This window comes from Acanthochromis polyacanthus, chromosome 11, assembly GCF_021347895.1.
Source record: "Acanthochromis polyacanthus isolate Apoly-LR-REF ecotype Palm Island chromosome 11, KAUST_Apoly_ChrSc, whole genome shotgun sequence".
In the NCBI taxonomy this organism is placed as follows: Eukaryota; Metazoa; Chordata; class Actinopteri; family Pomacentridae; genus Acanthochromis; species Acanthochromis polyacanthus.
In genome coordinates this window covers 27713920-27728534 of record NC_067123.1, presented here as the reverse complement: position 1 = coordinate 27728534, position 14615 = coordinate 27713920, and the positions used below count along the sequence as shown (strand labels likewise).

The 14615-nt window shown below is 41.2% G+C and overlaps 1 protein-coding gene across 2 annotated transcripts in view; it reads right to left on the bottom strand.

Annotated features, from left to right (window-relative positions):
- LOC110955562 (inactive phospholipase C-like protein 2) overlaps positions 1-13976 on the bottom strand; it is a 34779-nt gene extending 20803 nt beyond the window's left edge. Inside the window, exons 1-5 of one of the 2 annotated variants that reach the window (XM_051956236.1) lie at positions 13136-13228; positions 3672-3733; positions 1404-1505; positions 1049-1198; positions 692-852 (exon numbers count right to left, since the gene is read on the bottom strand). In XM_051956236.1, coding sequence (XP_051812196.1) covers positions 692-852; positions 1049-1198; positions 1404-1505; positions 3672-3722 — 464 coding nt within the window. In that variant the 5' untranslated portion in view covers positions 3723-3733; positions 13136-13228. Of the gene's footprint in view, positions 1-691; positions 853-1048; positions 1199-1403; positions 1506-3671; positions 3734-13135 lie in introns of both variants that reach the window. The other variant, XM_022200610.2, reaches the window with a different exon arrangement.
- Between the last annotated feature and the right edge of the window lie 639 nt (positions 13977-14615).

Sequence of the window (14615 nt, the reverse complement as noted above, 5' to 3'; positions counted from 1 at the left end):
CCTGACATCAGGAATAAAGGTGGGCATACAAAGCACTGGAAACGTTCAAGATGTGAATTTGATAATGAAAAGACTACTGACTTTGTTCCATCACGTTCCTACTGGGGTCCCTGTATTTTAAATATCGCAAATCAAAACTGTTAGTCTTTAAAGTACATACGAGCAAACACCCTACTGTTCAACTTAGAAGTAGTGCAATTGCTGTGAAGTGATGCATTTCAGAATCCTTTGGCATCGAGGTGATATTGCATACTTCTGTGTATATCTTAGAAAACACTACATGGACATGTTGCAGGGTAAAAAAAAGAAAGACTTTTACCGGAGGGGGCCTTTAAGCCAACCTGTAATATCTCTGATGGTTTGCTTTACCAAACTTTTGAATTACATGGTGACGTGAAAATGACATAATTTCAATTTATGTTTGAACTAGTTCTTTCAAATAACAATAGAATGCCTTGACCTACAATGCTTTATGTAACAAAGAAGATAATCCATGAATATTGGCCTCTCATCTTGTTGTACTTGTGGTTCTGCTTTGGTGTGTTAATGATAAAGTGTAAATAAAAAAACAAGATAAAGATTAAAGGATTCTTCACCTAAAACTGAGTGTAATGTGCTTATGGAACATGTCGTATATATATTTTACAGAGTGTACAGTGTAAGACCACTTCCATTTCTTGCGGTGTCGTACCTCAGGCCAGTAACCCAAATGTTGGCCACTTCAGCAGAGTTTGCCACCAGGTCCAGGCTCTCATATATGTCTCCATAGATGATGGAGAATGCACAGTCCTCTGATATTTGTTCATAAACTCCACTGGTGCGGAAGGTTTCTGTGTTACGACCTGTCCGTACCTACAATTTGATTACAAGAGTTGCACAAAAAAAAGAAAGCATGTCAGATACAAAAAAAACAGATCAAATGTTGTCTTTTATACAATTCAGGGCTGCAAAAATGTCCATCACTGTGGTCTAAAGGACTTAGTGAGGTCATTCACAGAGCAAAAACCAGGGAGGGTAGATTAGAAGGTTTTTTTGCTTGGACACTGACCTCACGTATAGAGGCGAGAGAGATGCGAGCTTTGTCTGACTCCTTCTTGGACGGCTCCCAGCAGAGAGCCTGCAGACCTGCATCGAGAAGATAGTAACGCTGGTAAACACGGGAGTTGGGTCGGATCTTCTTCAGCTCACTCCCCTCAACCTGGAAACAAGACGTGGATGAAGCTGTCATCCCCTGACTCTCAGTATAAACCTCTTCACTTTACTTCACAGAAAGTTCTGCTGAATGTTTGACAGGCCTTTCATCTACCAGAACCCCTTGATGTATGTACAGGATGTTAAATATTTCATGTACAGGTATGCAAAGCCTATATTTTATGTAAAGGTTCACACTGTAGCTGACCCACCATGGAGTGGATACAATCGGCAGCACTGCTGATCTTCTTCTCTGACAGACTGCTGCTGAAGGACACTGTCTTCTTCCTCTCCCGACCAGCACGTGATCCGTCCTGAAAAGGAGGGAGGGACGGATGAAATGACGGGACAGATAAAGAGAAGAGGAGGGGGTGTAATAAGAAAGGAAAAAATGAGTTGAAAGAGAGAAGCAGCAATGGGCAGATAGTGAACCCGCTGGAGAATATTCTTTGCTTCAGCATGACAAACGCTTTTCTAGTTCAGAATGGATCTCAGAGGATTAAAAGCCACATCAGCTTATGTAACCATACATAGACACAGATTATTTGGTCTACCATGTAGAGCCTCCACTTCCAATCTGTTATTGTTTTTCCTGATAGCATGCTAAAAGCCTTTGCTCGCCCTTGCCCTTCACCATTACACCATTAATCATACCTGAGCAGACAGAGGCAGCAGGCAGCAGCATTCTAATTCTGCTCCTCCACAAAGATTCTGGCAAACCCAATCAGTTTATCTGAGCTCACCATCGCCGCTCATCCATCTGATTTATTGACCAATCAGATGTCACCCCCACAGAGAACCCTGTACTAACAGATACGAGCATATATGTGGGCAAAGTTATTCAATTATGGATATATTAGTCCTGATAAAATCAAATCAAAGACTTCATTGGAGCTAATCTGAGGTAGGATAAGCAGGATAACACAATTATAGTTGATTTAATCCCAAGGAGAGACAGACGACGCAAACACCCACATACTGGTGCATATTACAAGCAAGGAGATGCAATATAACAGTCACAAATACAACATTTTAGTGCTGTAACTGTTAAATTAAATACATATTCTCATCCTAGAATATTGTACAGCTTATTTTTTCTTCAGTTTACTGATTGATTAGTCATACCTAATTGTAAAACAATGGCAGCATGATACAGCATTTCTGTGAAACCTGACAATCATCTACAACATATTACCACATAAGCGTAACTCTAGGAAAAAACGGGGATAATGTATTTTTTCACTGCATTCTCCTCTGACTGTGTGTATTATGATTATTATTCATGTTTAATAATGTGTGAAGACAATTTATTGGCTCCCTGATTTGCTCTCCTCTGCTGCCCTCCTTCTTCCCCCTGTGAGTCTCTTCTTCTTCTCTCGCTTTGTTCAATTTACCCTCATTTATTTGATAAGCGCCACCACGAGTAGTCATGAAGTACTGCCTGCATGTTTTAATTGAAACATTAATAATATCTGGCACCAGTGCATCAATAATGTAACACAATGGGAAGTGATATAATATATTGCCCTATCAATATTTTGTCGTACCCCCTAATAACTACAGCCTGACTGATACTGGATTTCGGAAGGAATGACAGCATAAATTTTAAGAATGGCAAATGTAAATGATGGCGCCATTGTTGTTAACTTTCCAGCCATGTATTTCACAACTGAGTCAATACTTGACTCCACACCACTGCCTGTCATACATACTCTGCTACATGTGCTGCAGACAGTGCTGAGTGTTGGTGACACCACTTCTAAATGGCCTCAAGCATCTCATTTCTATACTACACTTCGTACAAAAACAAACAAACAAAAGATGGTTTAATATCAGCACATAATGAACAACAGATACACAGTATATACCAATACTGATAGATCTGTGAAAGTCCAATATCGGCTGATTTACTGGTCAGGCTCGACTGATAACTTGTCAAAACCTAAACTGGCATCTTCAAATTGTTTAGTCTCACTAAGCCTGGAGATATTATGTAATTTATACGAATGCATATCAAAGCAAAGCAGCAAATCATCACATCTGAGAAGCTGGAAAAAGCAGCAAATGGTGCTTGCAAGAAGACAAAATGATCAATTATTATACTTGATATTCACTGAGTAATTAGTAGTTAGCCAGCCTATCATTTTAGCTTTTCAATTTTCTGTCAAAAAATATGTAATACAAATGCAATGTACAGCCAGCTGAAAGATTCTGGTTTATCTCTGAAAGTTGTTTAGAATAAATCAAAGTAAATTTTAGAAAAAGTAGTGGAAAATCAACCCCAGCAGCCTGTTGATTTGTGGCAAACAAACACGCAAAGCTCTTCACCACACCATATTGTTTTGGGGGTATTTCACAAGTCTAATCTATCACCAGTGAGCTAATTAACATTTTCATGTTTATACAGGTTTTACAGTGTTTGATTAATCTCTAGTCGTCAGCATAACTCTGATTTCATTCAAATAAGACTTCACACAAACCTCAAGAGCACTTGTGTCTTTTATGAGAGAAGAGCGCAGGGAATCCTTCATATGAAAGAAATCTGGGGGATATGAAAGACAGAAAGGGATAAAAGAGAGAAAAAGAAAAAAAAAAGACCCACGCTGCATTTCATGTAAAGCATATGAATGAATATGTGAAAGAGGAGAGGATGGAGATGTTTCCCTCAGATGGAAGGGAGAGGATCCAACCATCACAAATCCTCACAGAACCAATCGCAATTGCAACAAGTTTTATGAAGCAGTGTGATGAGAGGAGTGCTCTAAAAATACTCCTGGTGCCTTAGGGTGTGATAGACCCTCTTTTCAATCAACAGCAGCAAGAGCGAGAAAATAAAGGATTGTGTCAGTTTTAGCCTTTAAAAGGGTTTTTTTGTAAAACAGGCAACACATTAACGCATTAAAACACCAACGACTTGTAACTGAGCTAATTGATTTTGTGCTCTTATTAAAAACCTGCAACCTTCGGTGTGCTGCAGCAACACCTTCAAATTTAACTCTACTTCAAATAGAAAGACTCTAATGCAACTCTGGTCTCACCAGCAAGGAGAAAATACGAAAAGAGCTTCTTTCTGGTTACAGTAAATTTGAAATGTTTTTGAAAGCTCACAGGAAATTCCCCAGAGACCCAGACTGAGATGCAGCAAGCACAAACACAGACAGATTCACCTTTACACTGCAGCGTACTGTACCGCCCTATCATTCATATTTTCCCTTTTCTTTCATGCAGTGCAGTGACAGGCGCAGGAGATTAATGCTGGCCTCAATCTATATCTCTTCCTGTGTGTGTGACATTACCGGTAATAGTCCCTCTGTGGCTGTATCAGCAGCAATTGCTGTGCACAGACTATCCAGTTAAGAAACTCCACATAAATAACATGGTCTCCACTGACATTCTGGCACTATGTGGCAAACAGCAAACATGTCATTGTTGATTAATAGACAAGCAATGGGCAGAAATCCCGTTGAAGCAACGGATGCTTTCCTTTAAAGGCTAATAAAGCTCATATGCTGTGCAACTGTCACAAGCTGGATTCGTCCTGAGGCATGCCCACTAGTTTGGATTCAATTATCTCATGTGGAAGCTGTCCTGCATGTTCACCGCTGTTAGCACACCACATAAATTACTGATGTAAAGAGAGACAGAGTTCAAACACAGCCTGACGTCACCGGAGACTCTGAATAAATTACCCTGACAAGATAAAACTAGAGGGCACACATTAACATGGCAGTAGATAAACACCTGAATAAAATGCAAACCTAAATGTATTGATTTTTCTCTGCAAAAAAAAGGCGCACACTGTTGAAACAGACTGCAAACGTAGGAAAACAAAACGAGTTCAGCCTCCGTCCGCTGATAAGATTCCAATTCCATTTTCGCGTAATCGCTGTACTGTACGTCTCCGTCACAAAGGTCTTGTGTTGTTTTCTCACACAGAGCGAGATGAGTCTCCAAAACCACCACTGCGCTTCAAAACAGGAAGCAGCCTGTCAGGCCATCACAGAGCATTTCCTGTGGTTCCACTGAGAGTGAAGTGACAACAGAGAAGAGAAAGACTGAGAAAATCTTGTGCAAAAACCTCATCACCTCTAATTACTGACATCGCAATGGTTCTTTTTATAGATTTGACACAGTTCAACACCTGATAAAGAGATACAGTAGGTCCTGAAATCTGTCAAACTGTCTCTTCAAACATTATTTGCAAATATATATGCTGAATAAATGTGTAATGAGGTGATTCACATGTCTCATATCTTCGCATTAACTCATGTTTTGGCAAGGCTATTTTATTTATGGTGCAGTTTTCCTGCCCAAAGGCAAGTACACAAACAAAAGCACAAGAAGCAAATCATGAAAATAATAGAAGCCAACAGACAAAAGACACACGAAAAACAATAATACAAATTAATGAATAAATTTGGTTTAAGAGAAAATTAATCGAAGTCAGTGGTACACAGATAAATCTTGAACTTGGATTAGAAAGTAGTCGACATTGTTTCAAGTCTTAGATCCTCTGGCTGTTTGTACCACATTTGAGCAGTATGGAAACAAAAGCAGCCTCAACATGCTTAGTTTTGACTCTTGGCAAAACCTGTAACCCAGAACCAGCTGACCTGGGATGTCTCCAAGATTCTAACTGGATCAGGAGATCTTTAATGCTTAAACTGGGAAAAGTTGATGCGGTAAAAGTGTTAACACCTCTTTACACATCTATTACATATGGAGCAACACTCAAATTTGGTGGGGATCATATTTATATGCACTTAAAGACCTATGTTCATCCTACTTTAAGCTCTATTTTTGGTCTCCACCAACCCCAGATAGGAATATCTGACTTTAATATCAGCTAAATCCTCCACAGTGTTGACCAGCTTGACTTTTACTTTGTTTTCAGTACTGAACACAGAACATATGGTAGATTTTAAGTGCTTCTTTGTTGTAAAAAGCTTAAAACATGAGCAAAAATAACTCTGGGGAGATGTGAGAAGCAAAGTAGTAAAGGTGCTGACTGCAAAACAGAAACAAAAAAACCCCTGAAAGATATTAAAATTATTCTCATAATTTTCTTGCAGTGCAGAGCTGGTGATTTATTTTGTCACCTTTGCCAGCCCACACATTGTGATTTGATCATTGGTAATATATAAATTTTAATTATAGCAGTTTAAAGTTAAACTAAATTACAAAATGTAAAAAAATATCCATTAGAAAACAGGGCTTTTACAGACACATTTTTATCTGCAACTTTTCATTTGGTGGAACTACACAAAAGATTACGGCGAATAAATTTGGATGATTGTGTGACTATGAGATTAGGACATCTACACTGATTGAACAGATGGACAAATGTGGGGACGGATGGAGAGTGAGAGAAAATGGAAGGGCTGGGTGGCGGAGCACAGATGCAGTTATCAGAGAAGGACACACAAGATGAGAGAGTCACATCACAGAAAGTTCAAACTTGAGAGGAAATAGATAAAACAGATAAGAAAGTTGAGTTACAGTTGAGGAAGCAAGAGGAGAAATAAATACAGATGCTGTTTGCCTGATTACTATCTACGTTTAGTGCGGACAATCACGGAGCCTTTGCACTTGGTATTCTTCTGTAGCCACCGGCATGGCCTAGTGCCTTCATTAGGCAGCTTGCATGCATACATGGCATGATGTATGTGAGCATATGTTTCAATGGATGCAACAAACATGTATCACTAATTACAGCTTCTCAGAGTCAGCAGAATGGCGATATAGGTCATTAGTGGGTGTTGTCTTTGATCCGCTAATTAAGACAGAACAAGAAAGAAAGATGGTCGTTGGGTGCGAGGCAATAAAGAATAGAGGTAGAGCATGAGCAGTCTTCCCTGTGGCCTTGTGTGTTTGACAGCAGATGATGGATGCTTAATGGCATAGTTTATTCCAAGAGCCTCTCACCCTGAAGCACGGCACCACCAGAGGGGGTTTGGAGGTGATTTACTGTGAAATGCGAGATGAAGTATGGTCTTAAGAAATAGAAGCATCTACAAGTGTTCTCTACGAGAAATTTATAATTTAAAAAACTGCTGGGTTCACTTGAGTTCACATGAGTTGGGTTGATCTAATGAACACCTGCATTAGGCACTGAAACCATATACAGCAGCACAGTTTCAGCCAATCGTGTATCCACTGTTCTGAATCTCTAAACAAACTATAGGCCATACTGCAGGTAACCATAGCAACAACGGTGATGTTTTGGGCTTCACTACCAGTTAATTCTCACTAATGGCACTGACATAGGTGCGTGTGAATCAATCAAAAGCTGTAACTAAATTTCTCACTGTTGATCAATTGGTTGATTTGTTTCACAAATAATGTCTGAGTTGTTTGATCTATAAAATCTCAGAATATAGTGGAAAATCTCAACCAGTGTTTCCCAAGATTGAAAAATTAGTAATATTCTTGATAGTAACAACTATAATAACAGTCAAATGGCTTAACTTAACATTTGTTCCTTGTTTTCATACATCCAAATTATGCATTTTTGTATTTCTTACAATGAGCTGTGTGCAGAAAGCATTGCAGTGCAAGTCTGCACTTCCGAGGACCTCAGAATTCATTTAACACAAGTTAAAATAAGCTAATTCATGTTCGTAGATCACAAATTTCAGTTCAAAGTCACATAAATGAACCAGTACTGGTTCCTTTTGTATACCTGTTATAATGAGCCGTACTGAGCTATTCTTTTTCAATTGGCCTTCCTCCTACTCATTCAGCCCCCAACTGACTCGAGGGATGGGTAACTTCTTTGCTCAGCTCGCAGAAAATTCATATTTTCATGTTCATTGTGTACTTCTGAAGAGTCTTTAAGACAGATATTTCCTTCTGGAGCTAGTTGAGGTAAAAAGCAGACAGAATGAACATATACTTAAACTCTTGACATAGCCATAAACAAAACTACAAATCACTGTGAATGTTGGACTGTAGCAAACATATGCAGACATGTTTGTTGAAGCTTTGTATATATGTCAATGCCTTTTCTTCTCTGGAAAATATGAATTAGTCCAAGTAAGAAAAGGGCGATGTGCTTAGATTTTGATCTAGTATTTGGTAGCTGCTGCACTATTCAGGACAACTCTTCATGCATTATTGCAGGCATATCATATACAATGATGTTAATACACATGATGACATATGTGTGTTGATGCGGTTAGTATGTCTGTGGCCGCTAAACACTCAAGGAAATTAGAGAAAAATAGAGCAGATGAAGTGGTGTGTGGTCAAGTCCTTCTGTCGGTAGCTCAGTGTGTAGGAATAATGCTCAACAAAAAATGTGATGAGCATTCACAGTAAGTCAACTGTTCACTCTACCCACAAACCCCTGCCCTCGTGGCAAGTAGAGCAGCAGATGCTCTTTTACGCTTCAAACCTTTGAAGTCCCATGTGCACACAAGCACGCATACACACAAACATGCGCACAATCAAACACACACGCCACACCGAATGAAACAAGTAAAAGGTTGACTTGAAAAAGGTCATCTTGTCAGAGAGCTAACCACAAGTTCAGCTGACAAACGTCACAGCTGCATTTACCGAAGACGGCGGGGCCACTGAAACCAAGAACAGGCAGTCGAAGACTTGAGTTGGATGCCAATTACAGACATCAATGTAGCATCCAAATTGCCGAGTGGGGTTTCGACATGCCTCAGTGACGACTTTGTGGAGGCTCACTAACAAGGCACGAACTCAGACATCCATGCTCGCATATCAATGCACATGCAAGGGTGTATATATGTTATGAATGTGGCGTATATGTGCAGCAGTTCAATCACCAGCTCTGCTTGGAGCTTCGAGTAGTAGATTTTACTGTGGCTCCATTACAATCAGTGAGAAGGTTGGGCCACTTCTTGCGCCATGCAGAGCCATGCTTGCGCAATCTGAAGTGATATGAAGCAGACTAAAGATGTGATTTGATCTAAAGGAGGTGCTCAGGGCTGCTCTGACTCCAACAGCTATCCTCGCCAGCTGTGTGCTAACGCCTCTGGCTAATGTTGCTCCCGCTGACTGAAAGAACACATACGCATATTGATGAGGGTACAAAGCACAAATAAGATATATAGAATTGCATAAAGAAACTGCTTGAGATTTTGAGACTGCGAACTCATTGTCTTGTGGAAAGCTGGAGGAGAAGATCTCACCCTGCTATCTTCCAATCTGCAGCTTAATGACCCCATGTATGGGTGCACTGTCATCCTGGAAAAGACCACTCTTGTCAGAAATGAAATGTTTCTTCATATGGTAAAGGTCAGAAGGCTTCAGAACAACTTTGTGATTATTTGCATTGACTCTCCCCTTGTGACAGCAAGATGTCTCCCACAGCATAGGAAAGCCACTTAATCCTCTCAATGGAGCGGTCATGCATTTTAGATTATCACTCAGTCTGTATATCTGGGCTTGAAAACCATAATTATAGACATATATGTGAGTGGCAATGACTTCCTCATCTAACTATAAACAAGAAAAGGTATGAATCCCAAAATGTCAAGCAATTTAAAGTATTTCGATAAGCTTCTGCATGAATTGGAAATTATCAAACCAAGGAACTTTTGTAGTAATGCATTGTTCTTGGGGGAAAAAAATCTAGGATTTGGAGATTTTCCTAGGATGGCAACATGCACTGATACACACTCGCATAAGCAGAGTGTAGAATAAAGACACATGTATCTGTAACGTCCAATTACCAGTAAATCGCTATTACTGGCTATAACTACACCATGAAGACAAAATAACACTCCAAACACCTCTATGACAAGGTTATTGAAAAGCATAAGTCAGGGGATGGGGACAGGAAAATTTCCAAGTCGTTAACTGTCACTTGGAGTACAGTTGTTTCATTAAGAAATGGAGGGAATACAGTACATGCGTACATCTGCCTAAAGCAGGCCATCCTCAAAAACTGAGTGATCGCGCAAGAAAATGGCCACCAAGACAGCTATGACTCCTCTGAAGAAGTTAGAAGCTTCAGCAGCTGAGAATGGAGAGACTATGCATACAGCCACTGCTGCTTGGGTTCTTCACAGTCAAAAAGAAAAAAAAGGAAAGCCTCTGTTGAAAAAGCTCACATTAAATCTTGACTTGAGATCACCAATTTCAGGTGGGAGAATCTGAAGTCAACTTTAAGAAGGATTTTTGATCTGATAGGACCAGACTTGAGATAACTGGCCATCAGACTATGACTCACATCATCCCTACTGTGAAGCATGGTGGTGGCAGCATCATGATGTCGGGATCTTTCTCTGCAGCAGGCCCTGAAATGCTTGTTAAAGTAGAGGGTAAAATAAACGTAGCAAAGCAACGGGAAACTCTGGAAGGTGATGTGATGCATACAGCCAAAGCTAAACGGTAACATTTTAGCATCAAGGTGAATGTTCTGGAGTGGCTGAGTCAGAGCCCAGACCTCAATCTAATTGAAAATTTGTGACTGAACTTGAAAAGGGTGGTTCACTCAGGCGCAACCTGACAGAGCTTGAGCAGCTTTGCAAAGCAGACTGGAAGAGCAGAGTGTCTGAATGTCCAAGCCTCAATGCTGTAATTGTAGCCAATGCTGCATCTGCTAAATAGTGACTTGAGAAGAGGGTGAACACTGAATTTAGGTTTTATATCTGTAGATAATTGGCATTATTTTGTAGAAATCTGTTTTCACTTTGACATTTGTCAAAAAAAAGTTGCATTATTTAGGCCACAATTTAATATTAAAAAAGTAATTAAAAGGCAAAACTTCCTGGGGGTGTGAATACTTTTTATAGGCACTGTAAACATGCAGCAACATTTTTTTTTCTGAATGTCTTCGAGTGTGTGTTGTCATGAGTAATGAGATCACTGGAAGGCAGGTATTTGTTGTACCTAGCTGTGCTTTACTAGAAGGCAGGTCTGTGCAAGTGTGTGTGTGTCTGTCTGCGCATGTGTTTATGTGTTTCTATTTAAGAACGAGAGAAAGAAAGCATCTGATTGCTATCTACATCGAGATGAACTTGAAACAGACATAAACTCAGCGGCCACCGGCTTCTACGTCTCCCTCACGCACACGAGAGTGAGACAGAATAAATGAGATGACAGCATGAAGTACATACTGCAGAAATACAGTTATTGCAAGAACAGAAACACATGCATACACATACACTGGACATAAATCCCTGACTCCTGTTAAAACCGGTCTGGAATGTCATGTTTCCTGTTTATCTACCGTCACACCACCAAGACTCCTATTATGTGGAATCCTGAGTTCAGCCATAGGGGTAGTCCAGCAAAAAGGAAAAAATACCCATGCTGTTATGTTGACAGATGGATTCAGAACTCCTTGGTTCTTAGACTGAGCTCCATCCACCGAAATCCTCAGGAGTTTATGATTCAAAACACAAGCACGTTTATGATGAAAGCACAAACATATGCGCACTGCCTTGCTTTGTTGTTCATTGGACAGCGAGCGTTCTTGGCTAAATGTGTCCACTGAACAATAACCAAACAAAGCATCACATCACCAAGGCATGCTAATTCCTACTTCAGCACAAAGGAAGCATGTCAAGCGTACCGTGTGTTTTTCCCACGCTATCCTGCATCACCGCTCTTTAAAAGTAAAAGCCAGGGTGAGACAGTCATTAAACATCACACATCAAACATGGCACTACATGTAATCAGGCACGGCCCTCAGCAGGCCTTACTTCTGACCCAGAATGAAACGCCAGAACTTCTTGCAAGCAAACAGTCAGTTATTAAATCCTCTGTGTCAAGCTGGCTGCACTGTGGGAAATAACAGAAGAAAGAGGCCTGTGTGTGGGCAAGGAGGTGAGAAACATTTGTCTGTTTGTGTGTGTGTTCCAGTGAAAGGGAGCGCTGCAGAGAAAGTGACTTGTCATCACCAACTGCTTGTGAGTTAATAGCAATATTGCAGCATGAACTGTGCGAGGAAATTGGCCAACCGGTCGACTTCCTGTCTTGCTGAATTGGAGCCAATCTTACACAAACGATGGCATGTTCAAATAATCATGTCTTGGCAGGCCGTAGCTCTGGAGACAAGCAGCAACAAGGGATCAATACAAGACCTCCCACATGCGTAGAGGCCGAAACCATAAAAGGACAAAGTCAGGGGGAAGAGTTATCGATTAGACCTGATTGATATGGCAGTATTTTAAGATCCGTTTAAGGCAGCATGGCTCGTGCCTAAGTGAGATATCTGTGTGGATTCAACATGTGAATTCAGATGAGTGTAGGCAGTAGGGTTAATTGGACAGGGGGTATTCAGCTGTGACACAGAGGGCGGAGTAAATGCAATTCCTCATTCAGGTGGTTTCACTTATTAGTTCCCCCACCTCCTCACTCGGGCTGTTGGACTGATAATAGGTGACATTGCCTGGCTGCAACCACAGCAGCACCCATCCACCCTGAACGACACACTGAAAAGAAATCTGAAATCATGTCAGTTTCTACTGATTTGCAGTGATGGGGTGCAAGACAGCACTTACTGTCATCTCCAATGAGTCACAGGATGTGCATCTTAAGGCACAAAATGCCGCCACTCAGGACTTCCTCAACAGAGCTGACACATGAGGTGAGATGAACATTGTGCACTTAGACACAGAAGGAGGCGAAGTTGACAGAAGACAGTGTCACAGTGGACTAACAGTTTATCTTCAGGTTGCAGGTTGATTATATCCAGCAATGTTGGAGGAGATCTGTGATAAGGCATCTATATGCATGACTGGGTAGTGGTTTTCTACTGACTTTGTTGTATTTCATGGTGGTGATTTCTTACTTTCCTTGCCTTCAGCAGATTACATTGAACTTCATGCCATTTTTTTCATCACATGTGGTAGGATTGCAGGGTTGTAGGGTCTATACTAGAGTCGTTACAGGTTACATGTTTTCAAATTAAAAAGCCAGATGAGCTCTCTTTTTTAACCCGATGAAAACAATGGCCTACCTTGATCAGACTGCTGCGTCGAGGGATCGTTTTGGCGTCTGAACCCGTGCTCTCCCACGTTGGAGATTCGCAGCTGGACTCGTTTTGGAGCCTCTTGACAGCGTCTGGCAAGCTGCAGTTTCCGTTGGAGACATGCTCTCCTCGGTGCGTCTCCAGGCTCATCCCCGCTCCTCCTGACGCAGCTTTCCAGCCAGCAACCGGTGGACCCACGGCGCTCTTGTTGTCTCCAAATTCAGCCATGGTGACACTTTTTCCTCTTTTTTGGGATCTGTCAGTTGTCATGAAAGCAGCGGAGCTCCGAGAAGCGGCAGCGCGGACACTGACGTGCCATCGCGTGGAGTGAACGATCGGCGAACGTGTGCCAAGAGCGGAGAGGAAACTTCTCTCTCTCTCTCTCTCTCTCTCTCTCTCTCTCTCTCAGCCCTCCGTCTTTCTCACACTCACTGAGGGGGAGGCGACAGAAGGGGGGAGACAGCAGTGACCGACACACCTTCCAGACCTTCCCCGCCAACACTCCTCACATCTCCGCTACAGCTGATGTGCGCTTGCGTTCAGGAAATTTCACATTGTCGTCTGCTCCTCCTCCTCCTTCTCCGCCGCCGCTGCTGCTGTGGTTAAATCTAAATCCTAATCACAACGTGTCACTGACTTACACCATTTAAATTTCGGCCAGCTCTTGCTATCACCTTCCTCTGACTGTTTCGCTTTTACGCCTCTTCACTGGGTTTCATTGTAAGCGCAGCAGCAGGCTCATCATCTGTCACCAGGATGGATGGATGGACGAGTGGGTGGGTTGATTTTGCTTTCTGTCCCTGCGAGAACGAAGATTTGTTTTCTTTAAATAAAGCATATGCTTATCAGGTTAATAAATGATCCACTAATGCTTGATCACTGCTTATAAAAAAGGAAGAACTTTCAGGTTTCCTGATTGCAAAAACTCTCTCTGACTCCATTCTGTTACAACAACCTGTTACTGCAGACCTGAATACCATAACTTGATTAACATTTGTATGTGCACATTAAGACTGCGTATTAACGTTCAGTAGATTATTAATTAGCCATTTTAAAAGTTATCTGTTAAATCTTATAAACCTTGTTGGAGAGGTTTCACACTTTAGACTGATTTCTTTCACATCATAAGGTGAGATATTCCTGCTGAGAATAGCTGATGTGGCTTTCTTGCATGGTTTAAAAAACAATGCATTCTTGGCATACAGACATTTAACGAATTAAAGGGGGGAAAACTCAAACAAGGGTCTCTGTTTGGCTCTGGAGTGCAGTTTGCTATCATAGTTTGGGGGCACTTGTGCCTATAGAGGGAAGGATCACTGCAAATCAATACAAAGTTGTTTTGAGTGATCAGTTTCCAGAGCAGGAGGGGTTAATCATATGCTTTAGCCTTCACAGTCACCAGATCCCAACCCAATGGGAGATATAAGACAGCCATCATCATCAAAACACCAAATGAGGGAATATCTTC